The 13,948-nt window shown below is 38.6% G+C and overlaps 1 protein-coding gene across 10 annotated transcripts in view; it reads left to right on the top strand.

Annotated features, from left to right (window-relative positions):
- The window catches only part of PARD3 (par-3 family cell polarity regulator), a 634,176-nt gene that overhangs the window by 462,097 nt on the left and 158,131 nt on the right, over positions 1-13,948 (top strand). For all 10 annotated transcript variants that reach the window (XM_082847455.1, XM_082847464.1, XM_082847462.1 and 7 more), the window contains one exon: positions 11,526-11,768. In XM_082847455.1, coding sequence (XP_082703581.1) covers positions 11,526-11,768 — 243 coding nt within the window. The remainder of the gene's footprint in view (positions 1-11,525; positions 11,769-13,948) is intronic.

Consider the following 13,948-nt stretch of genomic DNA (forward strand, 5'->3'; position numbering starts at 1 on the left):
GTGTTTTTAGAAGGTACTATAGATGTGACTGTAATGTTTATTGGATGTAGTGATGAGTGACAATTAGTAATAATGTGCAGCTTTGGGTAAAAGAAAGCAATTGAGAACTGGCATTTATGATTTATTCCTCATGCCACTAAGCATTTCTTCTGAGCCATTGACTTGTCAGAAATTGACTCCAGTCAACATGAGTTTCTGTGTAATTTGGAACAAAAGAGTATTCAAATACAGGACCCATCAATAATACGTTGAAACTGATGTGTAAGTAGTTTGGGGAGATTATCTAGGTTTCGTGCTTCCCTTGAGAAGAGACTGTTCCTATTCTCTTTTTCTGATGGCTTAACAGTGCCACACTTTCCAACCTCAGTAGGCAAGAGTAGTTTCACTTTTAACCAACCACAGGGTTCAATCATTTTTAAACCAATCCAAATCACTCCCTTTGGTTTCAACAGGTTCTCCAAATTCAGAAGTTTTGGCTTTATTTCTAATATAGCCCCTCAAATTTCTTTGGGTTCCCAAACTTCAAGACTTGTGTGAATGCCCACTCACCCTGAATATTACCTATGATTAGGTGATTGTCCGATGGTGACCAAATATAGTAGTAAAGTGGGTTGTGAGATAAGTGATCCTAATTGAGCTTCAAAATAATACCCCACTGAGTTGAAGAAAGAAGTCATTTCCCTCTCTTGAAAGTTTTTCTGGCTGAATACAGAGTCAAAAAGACAGTATGGTGCAAAGAATAAAATTATCTCTGAACTTATAAACTTTTTTATTGTGGATATCTAGTATTTCGTGGTATCAGCTTCTATAATGCCATCCTTGACTGTCATATTTGCTCCTAAATGAATAAGTAGACTACAATAAAAAATCTATAAATTTAGATAAATTTGACATTAGAATTTGAGTTCCTACTTCTCTTATGGGTGTTACAACTTACATAAGTATAATACAATATTGAAACCAGGAAGTTGACATTGATACCACCTGTGTGTATAGTTCTGTGTCATCTTATCACATGTGTAGATTCATGTAACCACCACTGCAATCAAGAAACAGAATTATTTCATCACAAATATCTCCTTTTATAGTCCCATTCACCCCTTGCTTACAGATTAGCACCATTAATCTGTTCACCGTGTCTATAATTTTGTCATTTCAATAATGTTACATAAACGAAATCTTTTTTTTTTACACCTTTATTGGACTATAATTGTTTTAAAATGGTGCGTTAGTTTCTGCTTTATAACAAAGTGAATCAGTTATACATATACATATGTTCCCATATCTCCTCCCTCTTGCGTCTCCCTCCCACCCTCCCTATCCCACCCATCCAGGCGGTCACAAAGCACGGAGCTGATCTCCCTGTGCTATGTGGCTGCTTCCCACTAGCTATCGATTTTACGTTTGGTAGTGTATATATGTCCATGCCACTCTCTCACTTTGTCACAGCTCACCCTTCCCCCTCCCCATATCCTCAAGTCCGTTCTCTAGTAGGTCTGTGTCTTTATTCCTGTCTTACCCCTAGGTTCTTCATGACATTTTTTTTTCTTACATTCCATATATATGTGTTTAGCATATGGTATTTGTCTTTCTCTTTCTGACTTATTTCACTCTGTATGACAGACTCTAGGTCCATCCACCTCACTACAAATAACTCAATTGCATTTCTTTGTATGGCTGAGTAATATTCCATTGTATATATGTGCCACATCTTCTTTATCCATTCATCCGATGCTGGACACCTAAGTTGTTTCCATCTCCTATCTATTGTAAACAGAGCTGCAATGAACATTTTGGTACATGACTCTTTTTGAATTATGGTTTTCTCAGGGTATATGCCCAGTAGTGGGATTGCTGGGTCATATGGTAGTTCTATTTGTAGTTTTTTAAGGAACCTCCATACTGTTCTCCATAGTGGCTGTACCAATTCACATTCCCACCAGCAGTGCAAGACTGTTCCCTTTTCTCCACACCCTCTCCAGCATTTATTGTTTCTAGATTTTTTGATGATGGCCACTCTGACCGGTGTGAGATGATATTTCATTGTAGTTTTGATTTGCATTTCTCTAATGATTAATGAGGTCGAGCATTCTTTCATGTGTTTGTTGGCAATCTGTATATGTTCTTTGGAGAAATGTCTATTTAGGTCTTCTGCCCATTTTTGGATTGGGTTGTTTGTTTTTTTCTTATTGAGCTGCATGAGCTGCTTGTAAATTTTGGAGATTAATCCTCTGTCAGTTGCTTCATTTGCAAATATTTTCTCCCATTCTGAGGGTTGTCTTTTGGTCTTGTTTATGGTTTCCTTTGCTGTGCAAAAGCTTCGAAGTTTCATTAGGTCCCATTTGTTTATTTTTGGTTTTATTTCCATTTCTCTAGGAGGTGGGTCCAAAAGGACCTTGCTGTGATTTATGTCATAGAGTGTTCTGCCTATGATTTCCTCTAAGAGTTTGATAGTTTCTGGCCTTACATTTAGGTCTTTAATCCATTTTGAGTTTATTTTTGTGTATGGTGTTAGGGAGTGATCTAATCTCATACTTTTACATGTACCCTGTCCAGTTTTCCCACTTTCCCACCACTTATTGAAGAGGCTGTCCTTTCTCCACTGTACATTCCTGCCTCCTTTATCAAAGATAAGGTGACCATATGTGCATGGGTTTATCTCTGGGCTTTCTATCCTGTTCCATTGATCTATATTTCTGTTTTTGTGCCAGTACCATACTCTCTTGATTACTGCAGCTTTGTAGTATAGTCTGAAGTCAGGGAGCCTAATTCCTCCAGCTCCGTTTTTCGTTCTCAAGATTGCTTTGGCTATTCAGGGTCTTTTGTGTTTCCATACAAATTGTGAAATTTTTTGTTCTAGTTCTGTGAAAAATGCCAGTGGTAGTTTGATAGGGATTGCATTGAATCTGTAGATTGCTTTGGGTAGTACAGTCATTTTCACAGGGTTGATTCTTCCAATCCAAGAACATGGTATATCTCTCCATCTATTTGTATCATCTTTAATTTCTTTCATCAGTGTCATAATTTTCTACATACAGGTCTTTTGTCTCCTTAGGTAGGTTTATTCCTAGATAGTTTATTCTTTTTGTTGCAATGGTAAATGGGAGTATTTTCTAGATTTCACTTTCAGATTTTTCATCATTAGTGTATGGGAATGCCAGGGACTTCTGTGCATTAATTTTGTATCCTGCTACTTTACCAAATTCATTGATTAGCTCTAGTAGTTTTCTGGTAGCATCTTTAGGATTCTCTATGTATAGTATCATGTCATCTGCAAACAGTGACAGCTTTACTTCTTCTTTTCCGATTTGGATTCCTTTTATTTCCTTTTCTTCTCTGATTGCTATGGCTAAAACGTCAAAAACTATGTTGAATAAGAGTGGTGAGAGTGGGCAACCTTGTCTTGTTCCTGATCTTAGTGGAAATGCTTTCAGTTTTTCACCATTGAGGACGATGTTGGCTGTGGGTTTGTCATATATTGCCTTTATTATATTGCGGAAAGTTCCCTCTATGCCTACTTTCTGCAGGGTTTTTACCATAAATGGATGTTGAATTTTGTCAAAAGCTTTCTCTGCATCTATTGAGATGATCATATGGTTTTTCTCCTTCAACTTGTTAATATGGTGTATCACGTTGATTGATTTGCGTATATTGAAGAATCCTTGCATTCCTGGAATAAACCCCACTTGATCATGGTGTATGATCCTTTTAATGTGCTGTTGGACTCTGTTTGCTAGTATTTTGTTGAGGATTTTTGCATCTATGTTCATCAGTGATATTGGCCTGTAGTTTTCTTTCTTTGTGACATCCTTGTCTGGTTTGATATCAGGGTGATGGTGGCCTCGTAGAATGCGTTCCTCCCTCTGCTATATTTTGGAAGAGTTTGAGAAGGATAGGTGTTAGCTCTTCTCTAAATGTTTGATAGAATTCGCCTGTGAAGCCATCTGGTCCTGTGCTTTTGTTTGTTGGAAGATTTTTAATCACAGTTTCAATTTCAGTGCTTGTGATTGGTCTGTTCATACTTTCTACTTCTTCCTGATTCAGTCTTGGCAGGTTGTGCATTTCTAAGAATTTGTCCATTTCTTCCAGGTTGTCCATTTTATTGGCATAGAGTTGCTTGTAGTAATGTCTCATGATCTTTTGTATTTCTGCAGAGTCAGTTGTTACTTGTCCTTTTTCTTTTCTAATTCTATTGATTTGAGTCTTCTCCCTTTTTTTCTTGATGAGTCTGGCTAATGGTTTATCAATTTTGTTTATCTTCTCAAAGAACCAGCTTTTAGTTTTATTGATCTTTGCTATCGTTTCCTTCATTTCTTTTACATTTATTTCTGATCTGATCTTTATGATTTCTTTCCTTCTGCTAACTTTGGGGGTTTTTTTTGTTCTTCTTTCTCTAATTGCTTTAGGTGCAAGGTTAGGTTGTTTATTCAAGATGTTTCCTGTTTCTTAAGGTAGGATTGTATTGCTATAAACTTCCCTCTTAGAACTGCTTTTGCTGCATCCCATAGATTTTGGGTCGTCGTGTCTCCATTGTCATTTGTTTCTAGGTATTTTTTGATTTCCTCTTTGATTTCTTCAGTGATTACTTCGTTATTAAGTAGTGTATTGTTTAGCCTCCATGTGTTTGTATGTTTTACAGATCATTTCCTGCAGTTGATATCTAGTCTCATAGCATTGTGGTCGGAAAAGATAATTGATACAATTTCAGTTTTCTTAAATTTACCAAGGCTTGATTTGTGACCCAAGATATGATCTATCCTGGAGAATGTTCCATGAGCACTTGAGAAAAATGTGTATTCTGTTGTTTCTGGATGGAATGTCCTAAAAATATCAATTAAGTCCATCTTGTTTAATGTATCATTTAAAGCTTGTGTTTCCTTATTTATTTTCATTTTGGATGATCTGTCCATTGGTGAAAGTGGGGTGTTAAAGTCCCCTACTATGAATGTGTTACTGTCGATTTCCCCTTTTATGGCTGTTAGTATTTGCCTTTTGTATTGAGGTGCTCCTATGTTGGGTGCATAAATATTTACAATTGTTATATCTTCTTCTTGGATTGATCCCTTGATCATTATGTAGTGTCCTTCTTTGTCTCTTCTAATAGTCTTTATTTTAAAGTCTATTTTGTCTGATATGAGAATTGCTACTCCAGCTTTCTTTTGGTTTCCATTTGCATGGAATATCTTTTTCCATCCCCTTACTTTCAGTCTGTATGTGTCTCTAGGTCTGAAGTGGGTCTCTCGTAGACAGCATATATATGGGTCTTGTTTTTATATCCATTCACCCAGTCTGTGTCTTTTGGTGGGAGCATTTAATCCATTTACATTTAAGGTAATTATCGATATATATGTTCCTATTCCCATTGTCTTAATTGTTTTGGGTTTGTTGTTGTAGGTCTTTTCCTTCTCTTGTGTTTCTTGCCTAGAGAAGTTCCTTTAGCATTTATTGTAAAGCTGGTTTGGTGGTGCTGAACTCTCAGCTTTTGCTTGTCTGTAAAGGTTTTAATTTCTCCATCAAATCTGAATGAGATCCTTGCTAGGTAGAGTAATCTTGGTTGTAGGTTTTTCTCCTTCATCACTTTAAATATGTCCTGCCAGTCCCTTCTGGCTTGCAGAGTTTCGGCTGAAAGATCAGCTGTTAACCTTATGGGGATTCCCTTGTGTGTTATTTGTTGTTTTTCCCTTGCTGCTTTTAATATGTTTTCTTTGTATTTAATTTTTGACAGTTTGATTAATATGTGTCTTGGCATATTTCTCCTTGGATTTATCCTGTATGGGACTCTGTGCTTCCTGGACTTGATTAACTATTTCTTTTCCCAAATTAGGGAACTTTTCAACTATAATCTCTTCAAATATTTTCTCAGTCCCTTTCTTTTTCTCTTCTTCTTCTGGAACCCCTATAATTCGAATGTTGGTGCATTTAATGTTGTCCCAGAGGTCTCTGAGACTGTCCTCAGTTCTTTTCCTTCTTTTTTCTTTATTCTGCTCTGCAGTAGTTATTTCCACTATTTTATCTTCCAGGTCACTTATCCGTTCTTCTGCCTCAGTTATTCTGCTATTGATCCCATCTAGGGTATTTGTAATTTCATTTATTGTGTTGTTCATCATTGTTTGTTTCATCTTTAGTTCTTCTAGGTCCTTGTTAAATGTTTCTTGCATTTTCTCTATTCTATTTCCAAGATTTTGGATCATCCTTACTATCATTATTCTGAATTCTTTTTCAGGTAGACTGCCTATTTCCTCTTCATTTGTTAGGTCTGGTGCATTTTTATCTTGCTCCTTCATCTGCTGTGTGTTTTTCTGTCTTCTCATTTTGCTTATCTTACTGTGTTTGGGGTCTCCTTTCCGCAGGCTGCAGGCTCGTAGTTCCCGTTGTTTTTGGTGTCTGTCCCCAGTGGGTTAGGTTGGTTCAGTGGGTTGTGTAGGCTTCCTGGTGGAGGGGACTAGTGCCTGTGTTCTGGTGGATGAGGCTGGATCTTGTCTTTCTGGTGGGCAGGTCCACGTCTGTTGGTGTGTTTTTGGTGTCTGTGGACTTATTATGATTTTAGGTAGCCTCTCTGCTAATGGGTGGGGTTGTGTTCCTGTCCTGCTAGTTGTTTGGCATAGGGTGTCCAGCACTGTAGCTTGCTGGTCGTTGAGTGAAGCTGGGTGCTGGTGTTGAGATGGAAATCTCTGGGAGATTTTCGCCGTTTGATATAACGTGGAGCTGGGAGGTCTCTTGCGGACCAGTGTCCTGAAGTTGGCTCTCCCACCTCAGAGGCACAGCACTGACTCCTGGCTGCAGCACCAAGAGCCTTTCATCCACATGGCTCAGAATAAAAGGGAGGAAAAAGTAGAAAGAAGAAAGAAAGAGGATAAAATAAAATAAAATAAAGGTAGAATAAAATAAAAAATAATTAAGAAAAAAAATTTTTTAAGTAAAAAAACCTTACAGATAGAACCCCAGGACATATGGTGAAAGCAAAGCTATACAGACAAAATCTCACACAGAAGCATACACATACACACTCACAAAAAGAGGAAAAGGGAAGAAAATCATAAATCTTGCTCTGAAAGTCCACCTCCTCAATTTGGGATGACTCGTTGTCTATTCATGTATTCCACAGGTGCAGGGTACATCAAGTTGATTGTGGAGCTTTAATCCGCTGCTTCTGAGGCAGCTGGGAGAGATTTCCCTTTCTCTTTGTTCGCACAGCTGCCGGGGCTCAGCTTTGGATTGGGCCCCGCCTCTGCGTGTAGGTCGCTGGAGAGCGTCTGTTCTTCGCTCAGGCAGGACGGGGTTAAAGGAGCCGCTGATTCAGGGTCTCTGGCTCACTCAGGCCGTGGGGAGGGAGGGGCACGGAGTGCGGGGCGGGCCTGCGGCGGCAGAGGCCGGCATGACGTTGGCGCGCCGTGTGTTCTCCCGGGGAAGTTGTCCCTGGATCTCGGGAACCTGGCAGTGGCGGGCTGCACAGGTTCCCCAGAAGGGAGGTGTGGAGAGTGACCTGTGCTTGCACACAGGCTTCTTGGTGGCGGCAGCAGCAGCAGCCTTAGCGTCTCATGCCCATCTCTGGGGTCCGCGCTGTTAGCCGCGGCTTGAGCCCATTCTAGGAGCTCCTTTAAGCAGCGCTCTTAATCCCCTCTCCTTGCGCACCAGGACACAAAGAGGGAAGAAAAAGTCTCTTGCCTCTTCGGCAGGTCCAGACTTTTCCCCGGCCTCCCTCCTGGCTAGCCGTGGTGCACTAACCCCCTGCAGGTTGTGTTCACGCTGCCAACCCCAGTCCTCTCCCTGCGCTCCGACCGAAGCCCGAGCCTCAGCTCCCAGCCCCGCCCGCCCCGGCGGGTGAGCAGACAAGCCTCTCCAGCTGGTGAGTGCCGGTCGGCCCTGATCCTCTGTGCGGGAATCTCTCCGCTTTGCCCTCTGCATCCCTGTTGCTGTGCTCTCCTCCGCGGCTCCGAAGCTTTTCCCCTCCGCCACCCGCAGTCTCCGCCCGCGAAGGGGCTCCTGGTGTGTGGACACTTTTCCTCCTTCACAGCTCCCTCCCGCTGGTGCAGGACCCGTCCCTATCCTTCCGTCTCTGTTTATTCTATTTTCTTTTGCCCTACCCAGGTACGTGGGGAGTTTCTTGCCTTTTGGGAGGTCTGAGGCCTTCTGCCAGCGTTCAGTAGGTGTTCTATAGGAGTTGTTCCACGTGTAGATGTATTTCTGGTGTATCTGTGGGGAGGAAGGTGATCTCCGCGTCTTACTCTTCTGCCATCTTCCCCCTCTCCTCCATAAATGAAATCTTATAGTATGTGACCTTTTGAGATTGACTTTTTTTTTTCACATAGCACAATACCCCTGAGATCGATTCAGGTTGCCGTGTGTAATGGTAGTCTGTTTATTTCTATTACTGAGTAGTATTCTGTGCTGTGGATGTTTCTTCAACCATTCACCTATCATAAGATATTTAGGTTATTTCCAATTTTTGAATATTAGAAATAATTTGTTTAGGAACAATTGTGTACAGGTTTTTGCATGGACTTGAGTTTTCATTTCTTTGGGATAAATGCCCAGGAATGCAATTGCTGAGTGGTGTAAGTACATGTCTAGTTTTGTAAGAAACTGCCAGACTAGTTTCCATGATGGCTGTACGATTTTACCTTTTCAACAGCAGTGTGAGAGATCCAGTTTCCCTGCATTCTTGCCAGCATTTGGTAGCATCACTGTTTTATTTTAGCTGATCTAAGAGGTGTGTAGTGACAGCTCTTTCTGATCTTAATCTGCATTTCCTTAATGGCTGCTGATGTTGAACATCTTTTCATGTACCTATTTGTCATCTGTATATTCTTTTCAGAGAAATATTGCTTCATGTCTTTTGCCCTTCTAATTGCATTGTTTTCTCATTGTTGAGTTTTGAGTGTTCTTTATATATTCTGGACATGAGTCCTTTGTCAAATATGTGGTTTGCAAATATTTTCTCCCAGTCTGTACTTGTCTTTTCATTCTCTTAATATTTTTACAGAGGAAATGCTTTAATTTTGATGATGTCCAGTTTATCTGGTTTTTCTTTTATGGATCATGCTTTTGGTATCATTTATAAGAATTCTTCACCATTGCTAAGTCCTAAAAATTTTCTTCTATGTTTTCTTCTATAGTTTTACATTTTACATTTAAATTTGTGATCCATTTTGAGTTAATTTTTGTATAAGGCATGAAGTTTAAATTCAATGTGGGTTTTGTTCTGTTGTGTTTTGTTTTCATTTTTGCCTATGGATGTCTAATTGCTTCAGCACTATTTGTTGAAAAGGCTGTTTTATTTCATTTAATTGCTTTTGTACCATTATGAGAAATCAGTTGCCCATACTTGTTGGATATTTCTGGGTTCTTTATTCTGTTCTATTGATCTAAGTGTCTATCACTCCGCAGAAACCACACCATCTTGATTATTACAGGTGTAGTACCAGTCTTGCAATCAGGAAGTGTGATTCCTCCCACGTTATTGTTCTCTTCACAATTGTTTAGCTGTTCTATCCTTTGCCTTTTCATATAAATTTAAAAATAATCTTGTCTGTATTTACTAGAATCTTGTTGAGTTTTTTCTAGGAATTACATTAAAACTACACATCAGCTTGGGGAGAACTGATTTTACTATGTCGAGTCTTTCATCCGTGAATACCATTTGTTTCTCCAGGTTTTAGATCTTCCTTGATTTCTTTCATCATCATTGTATAGTTTCCGGCATATAAGTCCTGTACATGTTATGTTAGGTTTACATCTATGTATTTTATGCATATCTATAAACCAACCATTATAATCTAAGTATTTCATTTTTTATTGATTGTAACTGACATTGTATTTTTAATTTTGGCATCTGTGTTCATTGCCAGCGTATAGAAATACAATGGATTTTTGTATACTAATGTTGTATCCTGTGACCTTACTGAACTTTCTTTTTAGTTCTAGGAGATTTTTGTAGATTCCTTGGGACTTTCTACAAAGACCATCATGTTATCTACAAATAAGAACAGTTTTATTTCTTCCTTTCCAACCTGTATGCCATTTATTTCCTTTTCTAGGCTTGTTTCATTGTCTAGAATTCCCAGCATCCTGTTGAATTACAGTGGTGGGAGCAGGCATCCTTACCTTGTTCCTAATCTTAAGGGAAAGCATTCAGTCTTTCTCGATTATGTTACCAATAGGTTTTTTATAGATGCTTTTTATCAAGGTTAGGAAGTTAGTTCTGCTCTGTTACTAGTTTTTTGAGGATTTCTGTCATGAGGGTGTTGAATTTTGTCAGATGCATTTTCTGCATCAGTTGATACAAGCATGTGATTTTTCTTCTTTAGCCTATTAATATGATGTATTACATTGATTGATTTTTCAATATTGAACCAGCCTTGCATTCCTGCAGTAGACATCACTTGGTCATGGTGTGTAATTCTTTTTATATATTTCCAAATTCTATTTGCTAATATTCTGTTAAGGAATTTTGTTTCTATATTCATGAGAAATGTTGACCTGTAGTTTTCTTTTTTATTATTGGACTGATTTTTCATCTGATTTTTAATCTTTTTTGTATTCTTTTGAATACATTTATGTATCATTTATGCTAGGTCTACTTCAAGTATGAAAAAGGTAAATAACTTTGCAATAAAATATTAAGCACAGCTGAAAGTATTGCTTTTTATAGATAAGACTTCACTTTTAAGTTAACATTTAAATTTGTAAGTATGAAATAGAAATATTATTTTTCCATCAGAAGTTATCAAAATTCTATCAAGGGTAGTTGAATTATCTTCAGCTAACTAAGATCATCTTAGGACATATATTATTTCAATAGGTTGAAGAGGACTTTGTACCAAGTAGCTTAATAAAATCTTAGGAAATATTTAAACATATCTTCAGTAAAAGGGGTTAGTTAAGGTCTGTTTCTTAGTTATAACACAGGCAAGTTTTATTTCAAAATTTGATTAGATACATGCCTTCTTGTCCTTTATCTCAGGATTTGCCAGTTCTGTATACATCACATAAAACCAAAGTCACTATCATTAAACTGAGATCTTCTTTTGCCATTAATAAAGAATTGTGGTGTGGATGCATGGTTAAGCTTCATAGTTTGTTGAATGTGTATGGTATATTTGTAATGAGTAAGACTGTACATGGTGCACCCACACATAAATGTATACATATATAGTATATGTGTGTGTAACTTTTCAAAAAGTAACTTTTTGCCTCAAAAAATTTCATGAGTAAAACCCAAGTGGATGCCTAAAACTATTCCTAGTGAACTTTAAAAGCTAGTTAATAAGTGATCATTTAAATTAAGATGTAAATCATGACTATGTCTTACTGATATGAACAAAGCTATCTGAAATGATAATTTTTGAGCCTCCATGACATTTACCTTGACAATCCAGAATGAATATAACATCGTTTATCCTATCTATCTTCTTAGAACTACATGAAATAATAGGTATTTTACACCGTATTTTGAGGAATGTTTCTATATGCAGTTTTTAGGAAAGGCATAGTTTCTCTTGTTCCAACTTGTTCTAATTTTACAGGATTCAAGCGAAAACTCGAGAATTTAGGGAGCGACAGGCTCGGGAGCGTGACTATGCTGAAATCCAAGATTTTCATCGGACATTTGGCTGTGATGATGAGTTGATGTACGGGGGAATTTCTTCCTATGAAGGTTCCATGGCTCTCAGCACCAGACCCCAGAGCCCGAGAGAAGGGCATATGATGGATGCTTTGTATGCCCAAGTGAAGAAGCCGCGGAATTCCAAACCTTTACCTGCAGACAGGTAGGCTCCTGGAGCAGTCAAGGTATTGCTTCCAAATCAACTTTTATATAGTTGTGACAAGGGAGTAGATTGTTCATCAATTCTCCACAACTAGAACTGCCTTTTATTAATGGCCTTTAAAAAACCCTTGTGTCTAAGAGTATTGAGTTTATACAAATCGAAGCCTAATGGAAGAACAGTAGAGATTTTGATAGCTTGTCTCACGATCCCAAAATATGTCATCTTGTTTTAAAATGGTTTCAGATGGGAGAACTAACCTGTAGTTTATAACTCACATAAGAAGCAAACTTGAAACTATGGTTCTTCTATTTAAGGCATATTTCCTTTTACTGCTAGGAGAGCCTCTAGTCGTGGTAGTTAAATAGATGGGCACTGACATGATTTGTTCCAATTATGATTGATTTGGGCCACTTTTTTTTTTTTTTTGGTGACATGATTTCATATCATGAAAGAATTCGTGAATGAGATGTATAGTATAGTCAGTCTTCAAATTGCTTGTTAATAGCCACAGACCGCAGGTCTGACTGTGTATATTAGTGTAGCACAGAGGAGTGCAATGCCGACCCTATGTTAATGGTTATATGTTTATTTCAGATTTTATCTGAAACAATTTAGAAACAGATCTTCAGCTCCTTCATTTATGTATTCAAGCACCATATAAAGTTTAGTTCATGAAGAAAATAATATTCATTTCTTTTTATTTGAAACACATGCATGCTATCATCATAAACGATACACTCATTCCATCCCATCTTGTAGTGATGTCTTGCAATCATTGCTATATTGTGAAGCTAGGCTTTAAAAATAGTAGGTCTCACTTCAAACTAGTGGTTCTTTAGCACACATCAGATACCTGGAGGGCTTCTTAAAACACAGTTGGATTAACCCTTCCCCAGAATTTTGATTCCGTAGGACTGGAGTGGAGCCTGAGAATTTGCATTTCTAACAAGTTCCCGGGTCTGATGCTATACTTTATGAACCCCTACAAGACTAGAGATGCGTTGGAATTCCTTTGTCTCTAGCGCCCATGTGCTATTTGGCTGCTTTATTTTGCAAGCTGTCTATGTTTTAGCTACTTACTTGCAGCTTTTTTTAATAAAGGTTTGCAAAGGCAACAGGTAACCCTCAGGCAAACCCAGATAGAAGCGTTTTAAAGAGTAGCAAAAGGAGAAGCAGATCTTAGGGACAGCTAGTCAGATTGTTGTTCTGTTCTTTCTTTTTTGTTTGGTTTTGTGTGGTTTTAGGGTTTTAAAACATTGTTTTATGAAGATCTATTTGGTGTTGATCGTAATGAGTGAGCCTTGTAAGTTGCCATAGGAGGCTTATGGTTTATTTAAACCCCTTTGGTGTTCACTGTGCTTATTATCTAATATGGATGTATCAGGAGTCAAAGAGTAAGGTTATTAACAGCGAGTGACATTTTCTTAAAAAACTTTTGCTAGGTTTTTGCTGTACTTGTGGAAGCTGTTTGTCAAAAGTCAAATCTCACTTGAAGGCCATGGATGCCCCATGGAAAGTGTTTTCTTGGGAGAAGACACACCAGCAACACTGGCACTGCCAGTTAGTAACTCCTGGAGGAACTAAAAGAAAATTAGTTAACGTGTTATTGATCATTGGTAAAATTATTGATCATTTTCAGCACCTTCCGCATCTAGCTTGAAAATCTAAAAGATAGTGACTTATAGTGATTATTCACATGACTCAGAAATTCCCCCTGACAGAGCTGGGAGTCAGAAGGGGTCTCTCCAGCTCCTGGCGTCCAGAAATGGTTGCTTTAAACCCCCGTTTAAACCCCAGTGCCCTACAAGAGTCTAAGCCTCCTGAAGATCTCTGCAGATTTTCAAAAGACCTTCTGTGTCCAGGGTCCTGACTACTAGGGTCCCCAGCATCCCAGCCTGCAGGCTCAGTTCTGCCCCAAGCTGACCTCAGACTGAAACTCAGCCTCCTGATTCATTTCCATCAAAATCCCACTCAGCAACACGTTCCGAGGAGGCTTTGGTCTTGGGGAGAAGAGCTCAGAATCACATCATACACATCGGTGTGTTCAAAGCCCCTCTCAGCCTCACTCAGGCACATCCCAGACAACCGTGTGTCAGAGATTTTACAGTTCTGTGTATTAGTGTCCCAGAAGGGTGACTGGACTACAGACTTTCTAAGACGTGTCCACCTCAAGAGAGATA

The sequence above is a fragment of the Leucopleurus acutus genome (genome assembly GCF_964270905.1).
Source record: "Leucopleurus acutus genome assembly, chromosome: 1".
NCBI lineage: Eukaryota > Metazoa > Chordata > Mammalia > Artiodactyla > Delphinidae > Leucopleurus > Leucopleurus acutus.